Source organism: Dromiciops gliroides, chromosome 1 (genome assembly GCF_019393635.1).
Source record: "Dromiciops gliroides isolate mDroGli1 chromosome 1, mDroGli1.pri, whole genome shotgun sequence".
NCBI classification, from domain to species: domain Eukaryota; kingdom Metazoa; phylum Chordata; class Mammalia; order Microbiotheria; family Microbiotheriidae; genus Dromiciops; species Dromiciops gliroides.
In genome coordinates, this window is record NC_057861.1 from 487355348 (window position 1) to 487379575 (window position 24228).

A 24228-nucleotide genomic window follows, 5' to 3' on the forward strand; every position below is an offset into this window, starting at 1 on the left:
GAGTATCTAGAATGAGGAATAGTGATAGCCTTTCCAGTCACAACGAAAATATTGTATTTAGTCTTGGTTTTCAAATTACTCCACGTTCTTTTTCTTGGTAGCCTTGTCAGCTCCCATGGGTTTAATTATCATATGCAGATGACTAGCAGATCTACAAATTAACCCTAGCCTCTCCTGAGAGCCAATCCCCTATTACCAGTTGCATATTGGACATTTTGAACTGATTGTCCCGTTGCTTCGTCACACCCAGCACGTCCAAGACCACCCTAAGCCCATCATTTGACCATGCTTGGCAATTTTTGTCTAGGGCACCATCATTTTTTCAATCTTTTAGATTAATAATCTTGGTGTTATCCTTGACTCCTTATTTTTCCTCACCCCTGTGTAGCCAGTCAACTGTCAGATCTTGCTATTTGTACCTCCACAGCATCTCTCACATCTGACCTCTTTTTTCTACTCACTTAAGCTACTCCCACAGTGGTTTCATTGCAGTCCTTGTTGGCCTTCTTGTCTCAAGTCTCTCTCTAATTTATTGGACCATCTTCCATACTTCTGGCATAGTGTTCTTCTTGAAATATACATCTGACCATGTCATTCCCCTGCTTAGAAACTTTAGTGTTCCCTTTTGCCTTAAGTATAAACTATCAACTCTTTTTTAGCTTTTAATAGGACCTAGCTCAGACTTATTTTTCCAGCTTCATTGAATGTTATTCTCCTTTCTGTGGTCTAGCCAAATTGGGCTTCTCTCTGTTTCTCACACATAACACCTTTTCTTCAGCTATCCCTGATGCTTGAAATGCTCTCTGCCCCATAGCGTCTTTCAGTTCCCTTAAGAGGAAGCTCAGACATCGCTTTCATCAGGAAGCTTTTCATGATTCTCCTGACTTTTAGTGTCTTCCCTTCCTAACTACCTTGTATTTAACTACATTATATTTATTTTCTTTTTATTCTGTATGTATTTGTTTTTCCCATTAGAATGTAAGATTCTTGTGAGCAGAGCTTTTTGTTTGAATCTTTATCTAGCACCTAGCACAAAGCCTGGTACATAGTATGAGCTTAATAAAGACTTACTGATTAACATTGATAAAATAGAATGCCTCAAGAAGTTAAATAGGCTACTTGAGCAACTTAGTCATGTCAAATAAGGCTCTTGAGGAGGGAACTAATACCAATACATGGAAATTATAGATAGATAGATTTTGACTCAATATAAGGAAGTAATCCCTAACAATTAGAGCTGTCAGTGGAATGGACTACCTGGGAAGAACTTTGTTTTTACTGCATTTAATTTCTATTGTTAGTCCAAATAATGAATAAATAATACTGAGATATAGCTAATGAAATTGTTGAGAGGCAGGAAATTCAGGAACCATCCAGGTACAAATTTTAAGTAGTTATTGGAGATAACTTTTTAGTTAACTGCAATTTGAAAGTCACTCAGGATGGTTTAACTTCTGAAATTTTTCATGGCCTAGCTATTCCCTCAAATTTTCATCCTGTATTTTTTTTTTACTTGTTTGTCCTTAGAAAGATTAATCTATATTTTATGGCTTAATTTCATCACCACCTCTTTAACTCTCCACCCCTTTTATTTTAGCTTTTTACCCTAACACTTGACTGAAACTACTTTTGCCAGGGTTACCAGTCATCTTATCACTAGTAAATCCAGTGGCCTTTTCTGAGTTCTCTAGCTTCTGTTGTTCTTGACCGTTTATCCTCATGTATATACTTTCCTTCCCTGGTGTCTGTGACATTGTTTTCTTGGTTTTCCGCCTCCCTGGCAGACCATTCCTTCTTTTGCTAGATCTTCATCCATATCCCTTCTAGTAACTGGGTGCCTTCTAAGGGCCTATCCTGGGACTCTGTATCTTTACACTTCAGTGATCTCCTTAGCTCTCATGGATCTAGATATTGTATCTGTGTATGATTCCTCAAGCTTTATGTCTAGTCCTAGTCTCTCCTGACTTCTAGGCCCACATTACCAATTGCCTCCTACACGTTTCTACCTAGATGTCTGAATATCTCAAACTCAGCTCCAAAGCAGTTCATTAGATTTCTTTCTGAACCTCATCCACCTCTCCATATCTTCCTAATTCTGTTGAGAGAGTCACCATGCTTGCCTTTTTCCTTTCCCTCAATTTTCTTCCTCTACCATATCACAGTCTCTCTTGCATCTCCCCTCCCCTCCCCTCCCCTCCCCTCCCACTATCTTATTTGAGAGGACCCTTATCATTTCCTACAGCAGCCTCATATATATTTGAAGGAGACAGTACCACCTGCTTGCTAATAGTTCATATCTTAAGACATGGATTTTTACTTTTTTTGTGAGGAACAACTATTTTTCATTTCTACAAATCTAAAAGATGCTAGCAGTAAAGTATCTAAGGACTGGATTATCCTACTGGTTTGCTTCCCATTTGGAATCCCAAATCCTACTAAAGACAAAGAGGACATTATGTTGATAACCAGCTGAAGTTCAACTAGTTGGGGACCCCTTTTTTTAAGGCATGATGCATTCACATAGCATCATAGAACAGTACCTTTTTTAACCAAATGTGTTTAATAACATACTTTGTCATTAGAAACTTTGGTAGTGGGGCAGCTAGGTGGCGCAGTGAATAGAGCACTGGCCCTGGATTCAGGAGTTCCTGAGTTCAAATCCGGCCTCAGACACTTGACACTTACTAGCTGTGTGACCCTGAGCAAGTCACAACCCCCATTGCCCCGCAAAAACAAAAAACAAAACAAAACAAAAATTAGAAACTTTGGTAGTAGGGAGAGAAATAATATAGGGAGTATCAAGATGTGTTCTAGGTATTTTGAAAATAGTGGGTTTTTTCATTTTTGAATATTTTTCCAATTACATGTAAAAACAATTTTTAATATTCATTTTCTAAAATTTTGAGTTCATAATACTCTCTTTCCTTCCCTTCCTTGTCATTGAGAAGGCAAGCAATTTTAAATAGGTTATGCATGTGCAGTTATGAAGAACATAAATTTCATACTAATCATGTTGCAAAAGAAAACACAAAAAAGTAAAAAATAGTATGCTTTAATCTGCATTCAAACTTTGTCAGTTCTTTCTCTGGAGGTGCATAACATTTTTCATCAGAAGTCTTTTGTAATTGTCTTGGATCTTTGTATTGCTGAGAATAGCTAAGTCATTCACAGTTGATCATCATACAGTATTGCAGTTACTGTGTACAATGTTGTCCTGGTTCTGCTCACTTCACTTTGCATCAGTTCATGTCTTCCCAGGTTTTCCAGAGAGAAGTAATTAACTAACCCAACTTCATGAATAGTCAGTAACTGCAAGATTTGTAGTTAGCCCTTCAGATTTGAGGAGAATGAAAAGAATGGGGCCAGTGCATAGAGGGATATTAGAAAGAAAAATACCAAGTTCCATCTGCATGTGTGTTGAAGATAAGAGTTATCTTTCAGTCTATTATAATCAAAACTATATATTTTTTACAGTAGCAATGTATGCCTGTAAGAGTTGGACTTAAAAGGAAAGCTGAACACTTCAGAATCAATACTTTTGAATTGTGGTTCTGGACAAGACTTTTAAGAGTCCCTTGGATAGCAAGGAAATCAAACTAGTCAAGACTTAAATTAATTCAGGCTATTCACTGGAAGGTCATATACTGAAACTCAAGTGTAAATACTTTGGCCACATAAAATTTCCTCTTGTTATTTTAGCACCCAAATCCAGAGCTCACTGTATCTTTTCCTCCCTGAATATTATCCTTTTATTATTAGTTTTTTAAAAAAAACACCTTTAGAAAGCTAAAGAACCTTTTAGCAAGATTACCTGTTTATCTTTTTGAATTAGATCTATTTTTGCTTTTCCTTTGTCTGAGATCACGATTGCTACCCCTGCCTTTTTTTTTCAGCTGAAGCATGATAGATTCTGTGCCAGTCCCTTATGTTTACTCTGTGTGTGCCTCTCTGCTTCAAGTTTGTTTCTTTTAAATAACATACTATCGGATTATGGTTTTTTTTTTATTTTAAATTTTTTATTTTTTAGTGAGGCAGTTGGGGTTAAGTGACTTGCCCAGGGTCACACAGTTAGTAAGTGTTAAGTGTCTGAGGCCAGATTTGAACTCAGGTACTCCTAACTCCAGGGCTGGTGTTTTATCCACTGTGCCATCTAGCTGCCCCAGGATTATATTTTTTAATCCAATCTGCTATCTACTTTCATTTTTGGGGTAAGATAATTCCATTCACATTCACAGTTATGATAACTGCATTTTCTTACATCCAATTCCCCCCTCCCCCCCCCATTTATCCTTCTCTCTCTCTCTCTCCTTTCACTTTGTCTCTCCTCAAAAGTGGTTTGCTTCTGACCATAACCTCCCCCAAACTGCCCCCTTTCTATCAACTCCCCCTTTTTTTTTATCCCCCTCCCCTCCTACTTCCTTATAGAGTAGGTAGATTTCTTTTTTGGGGGGGTAGCAATGAGGGTTAAGTGACTTGCTCAGGGTCACACAGCTAGTAAATGTCAAGTGTGTGAGGCCAGATTTGAACTCAGGTCTTCCTGAATCCAGGGCCGGTGCTTTATCCACTGAACCACCTAGCTGCCCCCTGAGTAAGGTAGATTTCTATACCCAACTGAGTGTATGCTATTCCCTCTTTTAGCTAGTTTCAATGAGAGCAGGTTTCAACATTCCATACCACCCCCCACATCTTCACCTCCACTGTAAAATATTTTGTGTCTCTTTTATGTGAGATAATTTACTCCATTCTGTCTCTCCCTTGCCCCTTCTTCCAGTGCATCCCTTTTTCTCACTCCTTAATTTTATTTTTTTGGATATCATCCCATCATAGTCAACTCATACCTGTGCCCTCTGTCTGTGTATACTCCTAACTTCCCTAAAAATGATAAAGTTCTTAAAAGTATCAGCTTCCCATATAGGAATATAAACAGTTTCAACTTTATTAAATCCCTTATGAGTTCTCTTTCCTGTTTACCTTTTTATGCTTCTTTAGAGTCTGGTATTTGAAAGTCACATTTTCTGTTCCACTCTGGTCTTTTCATCAGGAATGCTTGAAAGTCCTTTATTTCATTAAATATCCATTTTTCCCCCCTCTAAAGGTTTATACTGGTTTTTTTGGGTAGGTGATTCTTGGTCATAATCCTAGCTTCTTTGCCTGTTGGAATATCATATTCCAAAACCTTCAGTCCTTTAATGTAAAAGCTACTAAATATTATATTATCCTGACTACAACACTATGATATTTAAATCATTTCTTTCTGGCTGCTTGTGGTATTTTTTCCTTGAGCTGGGATCTCTGGAATTTGGCTATATTCTTCCTGGGAATTTTCATTTTGGGGTCTCCTTCAGGAGGTGATAAGTGGATTCTTTCCATTTCTATTTTACCCTCTGATTCTAGAATATCAGAGCAGTTTTCCTTGATAATTTCTTTTTTTTAAATTAAATTAATAAAGTATTTTTTTCTGTTACATGTAAAGATAGTTCTCAACTTTTGTTTATACAAGCTTTACAATTTCAGATTTTTCTCCCTCCCTCCCCTCCTTCCCCCCTCCCCTAGACAGCCTGTAATCTGATATAGGTTATATATATATATATATATATAATATATATATACACACACATAATAACATTAAACATATTTCTGCATTAGTCATGTTATAAGAGAAAAAATCAGAGCAATGATGAAAAACCTCAAAATAGAAAAAAACAACAGCATCAAAAACAAAAGAAATAGTATGGTTCATTCAGCATCTATACTTCGCAGTTCTTTTTTTTTTTTCCTTGGATTTGGAGTTCCTCTTCCATCACAAGTTCCCTGGAACTCTTGTGCCATTGCATTGGTGAGAAAAATATAGAATATTATATATATATATAGAAGAATATAGTGAGAATCAATGTTGATGATACTGTGTACAGTGTTCTTCTGGTTCTGCTCATCTCACTCATCATCCTTGATAATTTCTTGAAAGATGTCAAGGATTTTTTTTTAAATCAGCATCTTTTAGGTAGTCCAATAATCTTTAAATTATCTCTCCTTGATTTTTTAAAAGTTTTCTTCAGTGAATTTTTGTACATATTTTTCCATTTTTTTCCCCAAGCTGTTGACTCATTTTTCATGATTCTCTTGCATCACTTTTAATTCTTTCCCCAATTTTTGCTCTCTCTCTCATGTGATTTTAGCTCTTTTAGAAATTGTTGGTCCTGACACCAATTCGCCTTTTTCTTTGAGGTTTGCATGTAGCTGTTGGACACTATTGTCATCTTTTGAGTTTGTGTTTTGATCTTCCCTATCACCATAGTATTTCTATGGTCAGGTTCGGTTTTTGTCATTTGCTCATTTTCTATCCCATTTCTTGACTTTTAACTTTATGTTAAAGTTGGGCTCTTTTCCTGGGGTGGAGGGGGCACTGTCCCAAGCTTTAGGTTTTTTGTACAGCTGCTTTCAGGGCTAACTCTTGGGACCTATAAGTTTTCAGGTTTTTGTTTTGTTTTGTTTTTTTGCTAGGCAATTGGGGTTAAGTGACTTGCCCAGGGTCACACGGCTATTGTTAAGTGTGTGAGGCTGGATTTGAACTCAGGTCCTCCTGATTCCAGGGCTGGTGCTCTATCCATTGCGCCACCTAGCTGCCCAAGTTTTCAGTTTTTAAAGGTGATATGATATAAAGAGAGGTATGGTCACTACTCTCCTGGCTGTGCTCTGGTCTCTGAGCAACTACAGGTACCCTTTTTTGCCCTGAAACTGTGACTAGGGTTCCTACTCCCCTGTGGCTATGAGCTCTAGAGTGCTAGTGCTCCTCCGTGCCCTGAGACTGTGACCTGAGCTTACAGATCCTAATATGGACAATGCAACAGTCTTTCACCCAGCACCAGCAACAGGACCCCTTTAATCCTACCAGTTGTCTGGCCCCCTTACTGTTTGTGGGCTGATACCTCTGGAAGTTGCTGCTGCTGATTCGTTTGCCTCCAAGGCTGTGCTAGACTGTACTCCACTCTCACCCCAGCGAGCTGTTGACTGTCCAAGTTGTCTTGGGCTGGAACATTGTTTCATCCTGTCCTTTTGTTGGTTCTGCCAGTCCAGAATTTGTTTCAATTCATTATTTTAAAGTTGTTTGAAGGGGAATTTGGGAGAGTTTAGGAGAGTCCTTGCCTTTACACTGACATCTTGGCTCTGCCCCTTGAAAATAGGAGTTTTCTTAGCAAAATGTTATTTGATGATATTGAAGGAAGTTCATTTTATGTTTTAGGAGCCAAAGGAATGATTTCTTAACATCTTAAGTGTAAAGAAATTTTATTTCTTTTCCTTCTCCCTGTAGGGCATATAGAGGAGAGTAACCACAATTGTGTAAGGCTTTGATAGACAACCATATGAATTATCAGTTGAAAGCATTGGAGATGTTTAGTCTTGAAAAAAGAAGGCCTAGGAGGGACACTATAGTTGTCTTCAAATATTTTAAAGCCTTTCTCAAAAGAGGGATTAGACTTATTCTGCCTATTCTCAAAGGGCATAGCAGAGGTAGAAGTTACAAAGAGGCAAATTTAGGTTTGATATAAGAAGAAACTTGCTAACAATGAGAGCTATTAAATAGGAAGGGTTGCCTTGGGAGGTAGCTAATTCTCCCTTACCGAAAGTCAAGCAAAGGCTGTAGAACTATTCATTAGGGTTGATGTAGAGGGAATTCTTGGTTAGGAATAGGTTGGACTAGATTGTCTCTGAGGTTGCTTCCCACTCTGAAATTATGTGATACTCAAAATGAAGTTGTATTAGTCAACTTGAAACACTTAACCTTTTTTCCTAATCTAATTAAGAATTATAGAAATTCAGAGTTAGAAAGTTTTCAGTAGTTGAATATTCCTGGAAAAGATGCCTCACTGCAAAACAACTGACAAATGGCCTTGCTTGAAGACCCCCAATGAAGATTTTAATGGTATAGTGGTATGGCCTGATTTTTCGTATTTAATGATTTGACATTGGGATAGAGGTTGGAGAGGCACGGGTTATTCAAATTCTTTCCTTTTGTCAGGAGGGTGACTCTATTCATCCCTCAGCTTTTCCCTTGGATCACAATTTTCAAAATGTTTTATTTATATCTTGAAGGTTTTAAAAAATATCATTGTTGGGGGCAGCTAGGTGGTGCAGTGGATAAAGCACTGGCCCTGGATTCAGGAGGACCTGAGTTCAGATGTGGCCTCAGATACTTGACATTTACTAGCTGTGTGATCCTGGGCAAGTCACTTAACCCTCACTGCCCTACAAAAAAAAATATCATTATCACTTCCTAATGGCCTTACTTATAATAAAGAAGCAAAATTAAAGAACCCATCAGCTGTGTTTGACAACATATATAGTATTTTGCATCCATAGCCCTTGAGTTTCTGATCCACAGAGAGGATGACTGAAGTGTCCCTCCAGTAACATTTGTAGGGGGATTTTTTTATCTAGCAGTTCCCTTTATTAGTGAAATCATGAGTCCACTCCTTATCTGCTCCCTATCTATGTTTCTCCTTTATGGAAACATTTAGCTTTTAGATATTAGCAAGTTGCTCTGAAATTAAAAGTAGATGAGGCAAATAAACAAAGGCAACAATTAATAAATGTTAGAAATAAGTAAGTGAAGAATCCAGAAAATCATGTTAAATGAGTTTTAGTGTAATATATGTTTAATCAAGTACTTTGTTTATAAATATTGAATAGCAAATGTTCATATATAAAATTTCTATTATATGTTTGCCTATATAACATCTAACATTTGTTTGATACTTAAAGATAAATCCCCTTATTTTCTGTGATTTTTATGTATGATTCAAGAAAATACTTTTATTTTAGCCAGCTCACAGTGAATGTCCTACTTATCTCCCAGGGTGGCTGTGAGTATGGTGTTTTATAAACTTTTCTAGAACTATTTAAGTATGAGTAGTTATTGTTCTTTGTATACACAAACTTTTTATTGTTATGAGTGCTACTAAACACTCATTTTAGAAATCTATACTTAAATGGCTCTGTGAACCTAGTGATATGGGCACTCCAGAGTTGCAGATTTCTATTTTTCTTTGCCCTCCCATCCTGTTTGAGTCTTGCTTATTTATTCACAGGACCATCCAACATGTTTATATGTAGCCCTCCTTTAATTCTTCAGAATCCCAGGAGGCAACCCTGAGTTCTTGAGGGCTATGCTGGTAAGCTTTGGCAGGTTTCACCATTTTGGAAGGACTTCAAGTGCAGTCCCAGTCAGTGATAGGCTTTGTCTGCTGTCTGAGGACCAACCTTGCTAAGAATGGAGATATTGTCAGGTGATGAGTTGTTTGACCATGATGACCTGCAAAACAAAGAAAATTACAAAATGGATTTTGGACGATGTGGGGTTTTCTGCTTCTAAAACAACAGGTGGTGGAAAGAGGTGCAAAGGATATGCTGAGACTCCCGCAGTTCTTAGATCATCATAAACATTAGCTTCCTCAGACAGTTATTAGCTGTCTGACCCTGGGCAAGGCGCTTAGCCTCTTTTTGCCTTAATCCACTGGAGAAGGAAATGGCATACGACTCTAGTATCTTTGCCAAGAAAACCCCATGGACAGTATTGACATGCTAATGTCCACAGGGTCATGAAGAGTCAGAAATGACTGAACAACAACAAACATTAGCTTAATTGTTATCACTTCACTTTAGATGCCTAATAAAATTAAATTTAGCTTTTGCCTTTTTTCTTTGTTAATCATATTATTTTGATCATGCTTTTGTATTTAAGATAATAGTTTAGTGTAAAATCATTATTTGTTATAGCTATTAGTTTATATCCTTCTGTAGAAATAAGATAGGATATTTACTGTTTACTCGGGTTATTAATAATCACTGATATCTTCTCATTCTAATTGCCTTTTTCTGCATAGTGGTTAATATAATTCTATTTAGTTTACCTCTAGCCTTTTAGCTAAACCACTGCCTCCTTGTTGTAGTGGTCAAGTTTTATTTGGCAAATTCACTGAGAACCTAGCTTTATTGACTAAGTCTGGTCCTTTGCCTCAGCCTAAAAGGTGATATGATTCATTCCCATAGAAGAGACAGAAGTAATTGAGAAAATGAAGATAAGCAGGATGAGGATTATGAGAATTCATTTTTATGGGTCCTTTTGGGGGGTTATTTTTATTGTAAACACTTAAAGATTTATCACACATAAACACAGTATAGTAATTTTTGCATGTGTGTGATTAATCATATCTTTGAAGAAATTTTTTGGACTTTAATTTAGAAATCATAATGAAGTGGACATAGTTACAACATGTGAATATTTGAATTTTGATTGTTTTTGCACATAAGTATATGTAGGAGTTGCACTGTATCTAAGCCTCTTTTGCTTTTTGAATTTTGCTCCTCAAGTCTCACTCATGTGTATATGCTTCTTTAATATTATGACTTCTTATTAGCTTATATATTTTGTTAACTTTCTATTAGGATTTTATCAAGGAAACTCCCAGGGTATTTGAAACAGGAATTATTTTTGAGGCTTAATCCCAAACTAGAAAATCCATAGTTTATACATACACTTGAGGAATTATATTATCTTAATATAGTGTTAATTCAAAGTAAAGCCCACAGTCTGTCTCTTTAGTTACACAGGGCTTTTCTTCAGTGCTTATCTCTTGCTCTACTTTAACCTTAGACACTAGCTTATTCTCATGTTAAAATTATACTGGATTTCATTGTTATAAAATCTCTCAAAGTACACCATTTTGGAAATGGTTGAAGATACATTTCTAAGTCCTGATTATCTTAGCTAGGTATTTAGAGAGCTCTTGGTTACTAAGAAACTTTTTATGGAGACCATGTAGATGGAACAAAGCCAAAAACTTTGTATTTTAGTTGTAAATGATATTTCAGTATTAGACTTAAGATGAAATTTAAATGTATGACCAGCTAACCTTTGCATTGTTGTAAGTGCAGCTCTTTGTTCCTTCCCATAGATGGTATTGAGTTCATTGACCATAATATATGCCTGATACTTAAGAGTAATTTTACAAATCTTACAACACTGGAGATTATTGTCTTTTAGGTAGAATTCTACGTTTATACAAATAAACATAATATAGAATGATTAGAGAGGTGCATTTTGCTGCTATGTGAGTTCCAGGGAAGGCTGAAGGAAGTGACATTTGAGCTAGATTTTTAAGGATAAGGTAGGATAGAGAGTTAAGGCAGCATAACAATTGATAGAAAGCTGGACCTGGAGTTAGGAAGCCTTGGGTTTGAATCCTGCCTCACACTTAACCTCACTGGACTTTAATTTCCTCATCTCAAAAAAAATTTATTTTAAAGGAGTTGGAATCTAAAACCCTTTCTAGTTCTGAATCTATGATTCAGTAATCCTATGACTTGCATAAATAAAAGATTGTGGATGAAGGGAGGGAAAGATACAATCCCTGGAAAAAGATGCATTAGATAGGAGATAGTAAGTAGACCATTTTGGCCATAGTACAGAAGATGTGATGGAAAGTAGTGGATTCTGGCTGCTAAGGATCCTGGGACTTAGCTCAGCTTTTCTGCAGACACCCAGCTCAGTCCCACCATACACCTGAAGTGATTGCTCTGTGAGCTTTCTCTTTTGTCTTGTTTACTTATTATGTATTTCACAGAACCCTTTCTGAAGGGCAAAGTCAACGTCCTTTTCAGAAATGGAAAAATTTTGTAGTTATAGTCATGACAGAACCCTTTTGAGAGTAGGAACCATTAAAGAACAAATCTTATGATGAATGCTTAGCTTGGGCATCCCTGTATGCCCAGAAGAAGAGAGGGCATAGAGGTTAGAACTTTTGTCTTCTACCAGCAAACCAAGGCTGTATAGCCTCAAGAGGAGACTGGGTAGTTGCAGAAGAGAATATGTTGGGCATTGTGGTGGACTGAAGAAAGGGTTTCCCAAGTCATATTGGGAGCCATATGATGCCTTTTGGCATTGGACAGTTTGAGTCCCACAGGTACTCCCTAGAGGACACAAAATTGCTTGGAATGTGTCTCATTCTTTTTCTGCACTCCATGACCTGAAATAGGTATTTGGCCCAGAACACTGTTCAAAATGAAAGTGAATTAGCAACATTTGAGACAAATTAAATGGAAGAGAGAGTCCCTCTCCTTGAGAAGCTTATAAATAATGGTTGATAGCATGCTTATCAATTTTGCAGATGACACAAAGCATGGAGGGATCGTCGAGATGTTAGATGAGAATGATGGGCTGAATCTAATAATGAAGTTTAATAGGGATAAATGCAAATTCTTATATTTGGGTTTTTAAAAGCCCACAGTTACACGAGTACAGCATAGGGAAGGCATGACTAGACACAGTACATGTGGAAACAATTTGGGTCTTTCTGCAGATTGTTAGCTCTGTATGAGGTAGTAGTGTTACATGGTAGTTAATGGGATGTTAGGCAGCATTTCAAATTCAATTCAACCAACATTATTTGCTGCTCTATATCAGACATTGTTTAGAACCAGGAAGTTATATACTCAACCTTGGTAAGACCACATCTGGGTTTTTGTATCTAGTTCGGAGTTCCATATATTTTTTTTTTTTTAGTGAGGCAATTGGGGTTAAGTGACTTGCCCAGGGTCACACAGCTAGTAAGTGTTAAGTGTCCGAGGCCGGATTTGAACTCAGGTACTCCTGACTCCAGGGCTGGTGCTCTATCCACTGCGCCACCTAGCTGCCCCCCAGAGTTCCATATTTTAAGAAGTTCAGTGACAGGCTGGAAGATCTTGAGAGAACTAGAATTCATTTCATCTAGATTTGGTTTAAGGAACCAATTAAAGCAAAGATTTAAGATCTTTAGACTTCTTTTTAGAAAAGGGATGAGTGCTTTCTTTCGGGGCTTATAATGTAGAAGGATTAGATTTGTTCTGTTTGGTCAGGGGGCATAACTCAGAGTTATGAGTGGAAGTTGCAAAGAAGCAGATTTTAGCTCAACATAAGTTAAAACTTTATAATAAATAGAACTATCCAAAAATGAAATGGGTTGCTTCAGTAAATTAGTGAGTTCCTCATAATTAGCCTTCAAGCAGAGGCTGGATGACCAGTTTTGTGGGGAATATCATAGAGGAGATTTCTGTTTAGGTATATTTTGACCTCAGAGACCCCTCTAAAACCCTGAGGTTTCATGATTCTGTGGATATGCAACAAAAGGCATTAATTAAGTGCCAGTTTGTTTCCGTTATAATAGGCTATAAATAATTTTTGTTGGGCAATTTTTGTCTCTACTAGACCCAGTATTTTCTACTTCCTGTCATCTTTGGCTGTTTATCATTTGGGAAAATGGACAGCTTACAGGTGACAGAATAGGATTTGATGACTCATATCTCTGGTCTTTAAGCCCCTTGTGTTTCCTTCAATACTTCAGTATTGATCAGTGATCTGATCACTGGATCAGGGATCTCTGATGCAGATATTCTATTAGTGCAGTTTGCAACACATTCTTTCTAATCCTTTGCCTCTCTTGTCCACATTCTCATATAATTCTCCATACAGGCTCCACTTAATGTGTAGGTTTTCTTATATTTTGTGATATCAATGCACATAGCACTGGGCTGTCTATCTCTTATTGCTTGTTTTGACTACATGACCAACATACCTGCTTTTTGGAGCGATTTTTCTGCATGCATACTTTCTCATTTTTATGAGAATGATCTACACATATAGCAGATATTCCTTGATGAATATTTGAAAAAGGAGCAGAGACAAGCTTTTAAACATGATTTTCTTCATCAGACCATATGCCTTTACAATTTTATAATTGACTGAAAGGTGCCAAGCATACAAGATCCCACTGTGTTTGTTGTTTGATTACCAGTCCCCCCCACAAAAAACTCCAACCCAAAACATTTGACTTGATTGCACAAAATTCAGCTTTAAAGACTATCCTCCAACAGTGCCTTTCTTATGCATATGTTAAGATTACTCAAGTGTCCTCGATAAATGCAGCTATAAAGATAACTGTTCAACAACCCTCTTATTATTAATGTCAAATGAGGCATAAAACAGAGAGATGTATACTTGCCCTAGGTATTCACTACTGTCATGGAGTCTGTCCTGTGCACAGGTCCAAATGGAAGAAGGATTCCCTTGAGTTTAATTAAAAAATAGTCTGACTACTGTCTCAGCTGTGTAGTGTCATTATTTTCCATAAGCAATGAGACAGAGTCAAGCTTGTGCCTCTATTTCCCTATTCCCTTGCCTTCACTCAGAAAAACTACAATGAGAAAGCTATAGAGGGTTAGAAACCTGCCAGATGTGTTTTTGTTCCATGATATTTTTGTCCTTTGTAACTCCTCCCTGCTCTAGGGAGTCCTCACAGCTTCAAGAGCATTGGGGCAGAGAGTGTTGATGAAAAAGTACCTCTTTGGGGCTACTGGCCCCTTTTCTTAACTGTTTACCTCAGGAAGGTTCTGTCACTGAGCTGTATCCAAGGACACAAAGACTTTGAATTAGCCAATCACAAAGTTCCCAGGAAAGGGAGAGGTTTCTGAGAACAGTATGCTCCAGTAGTTTTCTACTAAATTAAAGAGGTGAGAATCTATAGTTCTCTGGGCCTAAACTTGGCATCATAAAACAGTTTTTTTTATTAAACAGCTATATATGATTTAGTGCTAGAGCGAGTTTTAGGAGCTGGTTGTTCAAACGTACTTGGTGAAAAGAATTGGAGAATTTGAATGTAAGGGAACTTTCATCTGTTTCTTGGTCTTTATCATCAAGTTTTGGTTCCTCTTAATTTTTATCTTTTATTCAATTTTAAGTTAATAGAATTTCTTAATCACTAACTCAGAGCCTAGTCCTTGTCTTCAAAATATGCATGCCCTTAACAAAGTCCTTTGGGCATATTTATATATTAAGCATGATTCTAACAGAAGATTTCCAACCTATGACTTATTTTTAAAACATAATCTGGAAAGTGGGAGGCAATATTTGGACAGTCTGTGGGTTTATTCGCCAGTATTTGCACACTTGACTAGACTGATAGCTAAATTTGTGTTTGCTCCTGGTTTGATAGACTTTTCGTTTATGTACTTTTGCCCATTGACATCTTCAGCTATTCCAGGAGACTAAAATAAGACAGTGACTGGTAGTTTGTTTTTCTTTTGACTCTCATTTGCAGCATTTTTGCTTTATTCTCTCATTAAAACCATTCAAAGCCTTAATGTTTTTTTCTTTTAATTTGTATAGGATCATGGATTTTCCTGGACACTTTGAACAAATCTTTCAACAACTAAACTACCAACGACTTCATGGCCAACTTTGTGATTGTGTCATTGTGGTGGGGAATAGACATTTCAAAGCACATCGTTCTGTGTTGGCAGCATGCAGCACCCATTTCCGGGCCCTTTTTACTGTAGCTGAGGGAGATCAAACCATGAACATGATCCAGCTGGATAGTGAGGTGGTAACAGCAGAGGCCTTTGCTGCTTTGATTGATATGATGTACACCTCTACACTTATGCTTGGGGAGAGTAATGTTATGGATGTCTTGTTGGCAGCTTCTCATCTGCATTTGAACTCTGTTGTCAAAGCCTGTAAACATTACTTAACTACAAGGACGCTGCCTATGTCTCCCCCCAGCGATAGAGTTCAGGAACAAAATGCACGAATGCAGCGGTCTTTTATGCTTCAGCAACTGGGACTGAGTATAGTGAGCTCTGCATTAAATTCTAGCCAGAGTACAGAAGAGCAACAAACTACCATGAACTTATCAATGAGGAGTAACATAGAACAACGTACTACATTTCCAATAAGGCGCTTCCACAAGCGGAAACAGTCTTCAGAAGATCGAGCCAGACAGCGCATCAGACCTTCTCTAGATGAATCCATGATTTCAGATGCAACTCCAGAGAATGGACAGGCAGTGGTTCATTCTCGTGAGGAGTTTTTTTCACCAGATTCTTTGAAAATTGTGGACAATTCTAAGTCAGATTCAGTAACTGATAACCAGGAAGACAATGCTATCATGTTTGATCAGTCATTCAATGGGCAGGAAGATGCCCAAATGCCCAGTCAATCTGACAACAGTGCCGGGAACATTTCTCAGATGTCCATGGCATCTCAGGCAACTCAAGTGGAAACCAGCTTTGACCAGGAAGCAACTTCTGAGAAAAATGGTTTTCAGTGTGAAAATCCTGAGGTTAGCCTCAGTGAAAAAGACCACATGAGAGTAGTGGTTAAATCTGAACCTTTGAGCTCTCCTGAACCTCAGGATGAAGTGAGTGATGTTACCTCACAAGCAGAAGGCAGTGAATCTGTCGAAGTGGAAGGTGGGGTGGTCAGTGCTGAAAAGATAGAGCTGAGTCCAGAAAGTAGTGATCGTAGTTTTTCAGATCCACAATCCAGCACTGACAGAGTAGGGGACATTCATATTTTGGAGGTTTCCAATAATCTGGAACACAAATCCACTTTTAGTATTTCAAATTTTCTAAACAAGAGCAGAAGTAACACCTTTAGTGCCAATCAGAACAATGACGACAACATTCCAAACACTACCAGTGACTGCAGAATAGATAATGACACATCTTATTTAATAAGTCCAGAGTCAGGGCCTACAAGTGGTCATTCCTCTGCTGCTGTCTCTCATGTGGAGAATCCTTTCAGCGAACCTGCAGACTCACATTTTGTTAGACCTATGCAGGAAGTAATGGGCCTTCCCTGTGTGCAGACTTCTGGTTATCGAGCAGCGGAACAATTTGGGATGGATTTTCCCAGGTCTGGTTTGGGAATACACTCTCTTTCCAGGGCAATGATGGGTTCCTCTCGAGGGGGAGCCAGTAATTTTCCAGGCTACCGTCGTATAGCTCCAAAAATGCCAGTTGTGACCTCTGTTAGAAGCTCTCAAATTCAAGATAACTCAGCTAATTCCCAGTTGTTAATTAATGGGCCTACTTCCTCCTTTGAAAATGGGCATCCTTCCCAGCCTGGTCCCCCTCAATTGACCAGAGCATCTGCTGATGTTCTATCAAAGTGTAAGAAGGCCTTATCAGAGCACAATGTCTTAGTTGTAGAGGGAGCCCGGAAATATGCCTGCAAAATCTGCTGTAAGACATTTTTGACCTTAACAGACTGTAAGAAGCACATTCGTGTACACACAGGTGAGAAGCCCTATGCCTGCTTAAAGTGTGGCAAGAGATTCAGCCAGTCAAGCCACCTGTATAAACATTCCAAGACTACTTGCCTCAGGTGGCAGAGCAGCAATCTACCTAGCACTTTGCTCTAACCCTGTTCTTCCCTCTGATCAAAATGAAGTCAATACCAATTTCAAAAGAATTTTTAACAGAACTATTGGCAGATGCTTAACATTATTTTGTTTTAGGTTTCAGGCTGAACAGTGGCTCTAATAAGTTAGAGAACTTGGGAAATTAGACACAGGCACTTGTGCTAATAGGTCTTTGAGAAAAATTCAGAACTTGGAGGAAAAGGGATGCAATTCCTGAAACCAAGTTTTTCCTTTAGGATCAAGTTAACAGGGAGAAAGTATTTAGTATCTTTTGATCCTAAAAGTGGCACGTTTTAAGAATTAAAAACTAAAGTGCAAATTTTTTAAAGCAATTTTTGTAAAATTGTGTGAAGCATTTAAATAAAATACCTGTACATTTAAGTTTGGTATATTATGTGTCTGAACAATGATGCAAAGAGCTCTTAACTGTTACTAATGGCGACCGTGTACCTGCATGGCGGGGAAAGCCCTTCAGGATACCTCTGTCTGCCACAAAATGCTTTAAGGTATATTATAAAAATAGTTCTAGGGGTTCAGAACGTACTGTATTTTTTATTTTAGGTTGTCGCAGTAATAGACACTGCGCTATGATGGTGCTGAAATTGAGTCCATAGCAAGCATTCTTTTGGACTATTAGATGTATATACTTATACAGCAGATCATTTGGATGTTTGAGCAATTTTTCTTGTTTTACAACAAAATTGTATATACAGTATGTACTTGTATTGAGTGATAAGTGAAGTACTGTTTCTGTATGTGCTGTTAGCAGTATTTTAACCAACTTGTATTTCAGATGTTAAAATTCCATATATATATATGTACATAGTATATATATGGGAGTTTAAAAAGGATTAGTCTTTGTCTACTTCATTCTAATAACTTGTAATTATGTTTTGTGGAACTTTCTTTTTTATCAGAAGATGACCTTTTTCAGATGTCAACAGTCGATCTAATCCCAACTATTGTGTAAGAAGACTCTCCCTTTCCATTTTTCCCCCCCAATTCAGGCTTTGAGTTTCCACATGTGAACCTTTTCAGACATGATATTATTTCTTAGTTATGCACAAAAGTCAATTTAATTTTTTGGGGAAGGGATATATAATTTGAGAAAAGAGCCAAAACTTTTGTTTCATTTTTCCTCAAAACCTCCCCATCTCCAAAGGGCCAAGAAAATGTTTAAAAAGATGTTTCCAATTTAGGTACAACCTTGTTTTATAATTCACTGTTTCCCAACACTTTGTTTTATATAATTCCATATTCCCCACACTCTAAAGGTTTAGGTATCTCATGGCATAGCAACCATTGAGTGGTATATGAGACAGTGGCATTCTGTCATTCACCAGTCTCACCACATGCACTGATTACTTTTCTCCTTTGTCCTTACTTGCCTGCCCTCCTTTCTCTTCTTTTCATTTGTTCTCTGCCTGTGCCTCAGGGCTACCAGTGGTAGCCATGGATATCGCTCAGCCCTAGTGATAACATTCAGAGCCAAAAAATATCTCCTCTAGAGGATCCCAGAGATCTTACTTAAGGGTTTCTTTATTTTATTCCCTAGAGGTATTTATTGCTTTAGTACTTTTATCAGGCTTTATATAGACAGGCGAGTTCAGCATACCAGGTTTTTTGGATAAGTTAAATTGTGTATGATTTGGGCAAACACTTCAGAATCATTGTGTTCAGAAGAGAGTGAATTGATTTAGGGGAACCTTGAAACAAGAATCTGTCTGAATCTGATGTATGTAGTAAACTTCTGTGTAGTTTAATGCACCTGAAGATACTCTGTTTTTACTTAGTATGGATAGTGACCTCTCCACTCTGATTTCCATGAAATAAAGGCAAAAATAAAACCTATCTTTGCATTAAACTTGCAACAGTTGTTAGACTGAGAGGGATAAGCTGCCACACCGAGAAGAATGTGAACATTTCTTTCTGTGAATGGCTATTAAAAAATGCAGCTGATTAAGTCTGCACTTAATTTTTGACTTGAATTTCCTCTGTAAGTAGGATTAAAACTTCATGAATAAAACATTTCCAGAGATGGTAGACACACTATGCCATATCATCAGGGTAATTATTCTCAGTTTTATCTTTAGAGGAGGACAGGGATTGTATTAGAGATTCACTCTTATAAATCCCAAACATTTGAGAAGCAGGGTTTCATGTGTGTGTCCCTTCTTTAACACATATGCTATATAGGGATTAAAAGTCTGTTAGTTATCTTAATGAGCATTTTTGGAACTATTAGAAATGTTAGAGGATTTTCCATTTGAATTTTTAAATGGCATAAGAAAATTATTCTGATTGGTTGGCCTTAATTATAGGTAAGCATAAAGAAGCAAAAGATTACATGTGTATTGAATCCTAAATACGTAATTTTACACCCAGTGATAAACTGGTCAAAATACAGTATTTTCAAATAAAATTAACATGTCATATTTAGGCAGCATGGCACAATGGATAGAATACTGGTCTTGGTGTCAGGAAGACTTGGGTTTAAATCCCATCTCTGATACTTATTGTCGTGTGATCATGGGCATCACTTTTCTTGGCAACTCCTTGAGGTTTATTTCCTAAATTAGAGAGACACGTAATCTAATTTGCTAGAGGGAGTTCCTAACTCAAAATCAGACCTTTAGATAAATTGTGGCATTTTTATTTGCTGAAGAGTTTTAAATTTTGTAGTCAAAACACTATAGCATAAATGGTATTATTTTTTTTTACCAGACTATCCCAGTAATACTAACTAAACTAGCCCCAAACTGTTTCAAACCAGTAGTATTAACATTTGTTTTAACTTGTTTTGCTCAACACTTCCTCTGTTTTAGACTCTGATTCCTTGTTTATCTAGGAGGTAAATGCCCAGATTTTGGAACTTTATTTTCAGAGGTCCTGCCTGCTGAGTCACAGTCTTTATTCTGTTGTCTTTTACTTACTGTACCTGGCTTCAGGGTTTGGAAAATCCATTTGCCACTTTGGCTTTGTGATGGGGGAGTGAAGTGTGGGCCTGGGTGCTTTCATAAAAAACATAGTTTTCTTATTATTGGCTGATCTAAATAATAATTATTGAACAGTGGGTATGCCACTGGAATGGCTATAGAATGGAACTGGGCTCTTGGAAGAAAAAAACCCAATGAAAAATTTGAGTAATGGGAGAAGAGATTGGACAGAAAGAACCAAGACACTGTGTTTAAGCTTTGGTGCTGGTACTAATTTTAAAATAAATTTTTCAAACAACTTATGCCTCCTTGGTTTCCTCTTTTTCTAAAAAACTCTTTCTTTAGAGGAATAAGTATAAAGTTTTCTTCTTTTTTGGCTTCTTTCAGTTTTCCCTCCTCCAAAAATGAAATGAGGTTTTCCCCCTACTTTCTTATAGTTTACTAGATGATTTCATGCTGAGTATTGAATCTGTCTTTAGATAAGTATCAGAAAATAGGATGGATTTAAATTTTACCAGGTGAGATTTAGAATTGACTTAAGGAACAAATTCCTCACCACCACTTGGATCCCAGAACATAGGTTTTTATGTTTTTCTACCACCAGGAAGGATGGAGGAACAGGTGGAAATGTTGGGAAGGTGAGAAGAAATCACTTTGAATTATTTTAAATCTTGAGTTTTGTTTTCCAACAAACATTGCATTATTTAGAGACTAATTAGATTTAAACATTTATTAAAGCACTTGTATTTCTGTAAAGCACCGTGTTAGATCTTAGGGATACAGTTACAAATGAAAAATGTCTGTCCTCAAGACGCTTACATTCTGGAGAGAATGGTAGAAATAAAACACTTGAGAAACATTTGTGCTATATATATAGTTTTGGGGAGCACTAACAACTAGGGGAATACAGAAAGATTTTCTGTTAGAGGTGGTACCTGAGTCGCATTTTATAGATTTCTAAGGATTCTAAGAGGCAAAGGTAAGTAGGAAGTACAGCCTGGGCATGTAGATAAACCTATATCATCACAGAGGTGGGAAAAAGACTTTTGAGTCTTAGAAACAGTTGGCATATTTGGCGTGTGGGATGTGGGAAGGGGAATAATATTCAATCGTTCTAGAAAGATCAGATTTAACCAGTTTGGTAGGGCTTCAAGTGCCAAACCCAGGAGATTGTATTTTACCTTAGAGGCAATAGGGAGTCACTGAAGATTTTTCTGGGCAGTGACCTCATAACTGCTTTAGGAAGATTATTTTATCAGCTATGTGGAAGATAAGATTTTTAGAGGAAAGAGATTGGAATTAGGGAGACTGAGGTAGATATGAATTATATGAACTCTAAAACTTTGTTGAGTTTGTATAATTATGAGTCTGAAGGGCTGAGCTTTCACAAGACCTGTTATTAGAAATTTCTTAGAACTGTACCTAATAGACATACTTTCCTAAGTTACTAGAGAGCTGTCAACATTGGGAACATGGACCAATATGTCCCAAAGCACCACAGTTTAACTTGATGGAATAAAAATATTTAACAGGATTATTTAGGAGGGAGAGTTGGCTGCTGCAATGTAGTCCAGTTAAGAGGTGATAAGAGCCTGAACTAGGGTGAGTGGAAATAAGATGATTGGGGGAAATAGGTAAAGTTGGCAAAATTGGATTGGATAATAGTGGGTATGGGGTAAGGATGACTTTGAGGTTGCAAAACCGGGTGATTGATAGGGCTCTTAATAGAAGTGGGTAAGCTTAGAGGGAGTTTGAGGGGGGCAGATGAGTTCCATTTAAGTTATGTTGAGTTTGAAATTCTGATGGGATAGTCAGGTGATGTCCAGTGGACAGTTGGCAATCTGGAATAGGAATTCAGAAAAAAAGCTTAGTGAGCCTGTTAGGTACACTGGAGAGTTTAGTTTACTAGAACTAAAAGAAGTATTTCAAGTCAAGGAAAGAGAGTATATTCAAGGGAAGAGAAGTGGAGATCTTTAAGCAAAAATTGGATGACCACTTGTTGAAGATGTTGAGATTCTTGTTCAGGTATAGGTTGGACTAGGTGACCTCTGAATTCCTTTCAATGCTAGAATTCTATTGAGAATGTCAACTGAAGATAGGTTAAGTAGTCTGAGGACAGACACAGATCCATTGGGTTTAGACACAGAGATTGCTAATGATCTTGGAGAATGCAGTTTTGGTAGAGTAGTTGGGAAAGAGGGTCAAAAGCCAGATGTCTAGGGCTTGGTTGAGAATTGAATGGGAGGTGAGGAAATGGAGTCAATCAGCGTAATGACTAAGTTTGCCTATAAAAGGAAATCTAGGAACATGAAGGAAAGTGTGAAGGGATGGCAAGGTTAAGTGGATTTTTTTTTAAGGATGAGGAAGACATTTGTAGGCAGCAATGAAGAAACGGTAGACTAGGAAAAAAGATTGAAGGACTAGAAGTCACAGTGAGTATAGAGAATATATTTAAGGGGGGAGTATGATAGGGGGAATGATTTGTGATCAAAGGGAAAACTTCAGTTAAAGATTATGGAAGTAATATAATTATGGGCAATGTGAAATTCACATACGCTTTTTCTATACAATGTGTTGCCTGAGCCACTCATATGGTAATCCTACCCAAGAAATAAATGCTGGCATGATTTGTTCTTGGTGAAATTTATGCTAACTCATTGATTGATCACAGCTTCTCTCACAAATCATTTAATAATTACTTCTGGAACTTTGCTAGTAGGTTCAAGAATCTACCTTCTCAACATTGAAAATCAAGAAATTTGTCCATTTCTAAGCCTTAGTGTAACTTTTTTCCTGGTATCCATGATTCCTCAGAAGAGTTTAACACAAGGATTTTCAGTTTTCAGAGATGTAATTTTCCCCCAAGCCAGGTGATTTTAATTCATTCAATTAAGATAATGTGTGTAAAGTGCTTTGTAAACATTAATGTACTAATACAGATCAGCTTTTATCCTGTGTTTCCCCCCCCCCAAATTTCATTCCATTATTAGCTTTAGGCATCCTGACATCTTTACTGCTCTATGCCATGTTTTGTATTCATCCCCATTCCAATCCGATTTTGACATATCACCACTAGTTTCCTTTATTTCTAGTCAACAATCAACCAGCATTTATTTAGGTACCTACTATATGTCAAGTGTTTCTTCAAGGTGCTGGTGTTGCACTGATAAAAATGAAATAGTTTCTTCCCTTAAGCAGCTTACATGTACACATATAAGCATAAAAAAAATAATTTCAAGGTAATTTTGGAGAGGGGGGTGGCAGCTGAATTGAAGGAATCAAGAAAGGATTAATGTGGAAGGCACCAACTTAGTCTGGAAGGAAATGAGGGATTGAGTCTAATATGGAAGCTGGAGGTAGTGCATTTGAGGCTTAGGAGAGAGCAGATGGAGACAAGGTAGAGTGCTGTGTATGAGAACAGAAGAGAGAACAGTTTGGCTGGAGTACACTGTGAAGGGGAGTAATGAGGTGGTGGCCCTGTTGTGGAGGACTTTAAATAGATGACGCTAGAGGCAACAGGAAGCCATTTGAGTCAGAAGTCAGGGAGTTGGAATCAACTTCTTGCCTCTGATGCTTATTACCTGTGTGACTTCACCTGGTCCTCAGTTTCTCTGTCAAACAAATGGAATAGAGAGCCTCTGAAGCTGTTTTCAGATGCTTTGTTGAGCAGGAAAATGACAAAGATCTATGCTTTAGGAAAGTCATGATAGCTGTGAGGAGGATGGATTGGATTGGAGAAACTTGAGGCAAGGATGTTGTTATAATAGTCCAGATGAGATGTGATGAAGATCTGAAATAGGGTGGTAGCCACGAAAGTAGAGAGAAGGAAATAGACCTGAGAGATGTAGAAGTCGAAATGGCAGGATTTGGCAATTGATTGCATGTGGGTTGAAGGTAAGTGAGGAGCCAAGGATAAACCTGAAGTTGTAAAACAATGACTAGAAGGATCGTGGTGTCCTTGATGGAAAAAGAAGTTCATAAGAGGAGGGTTTTGTCCTTAGCTCAACTAGAGAGCTCCTTGAGCAGCCTTATTCACTTTAGATACTTCCTTTTCTTCCCCA

The 24228-nt window shown here is 37.5% G+C and overlaps 1 protein-coding gene across 5 annotated transcripts in view; it reads left to right on the plus strand.

Annotated features, from left to right (window-relative positions):
* Positions 1-20465, plus strand: part of ZBTB5 (zinc finger and BTB domain containing 5) — a 39854-nt gene extending 19389 nt beyond the window's left edge. For 4 of the 5 annotated variants that reach the window (XM_043977046.1, XM_043977047.1, XM_043977048.1 and 1 more), the window contains one exon: positions 15197-20465. In XM_043977046.1, the coding sequence (XP_043832981.1) occupies positions 15201-17231 (2031 nt within the window). In that variant the 5' untranslated portion in view covers positions 15197-15200 and the 3' untranslated portion in view covers positions 17232-20465. Of the gene's footprint in view, positions 1-13561; positions 14542-15196 lie in introns of those variants that run through there. The other variant, XM_043977049.1, reaches the window with a different exon arrangement.
* The last annotated feature ends 3763 nt before the right edge of the window (positions 20466-24228 follow it).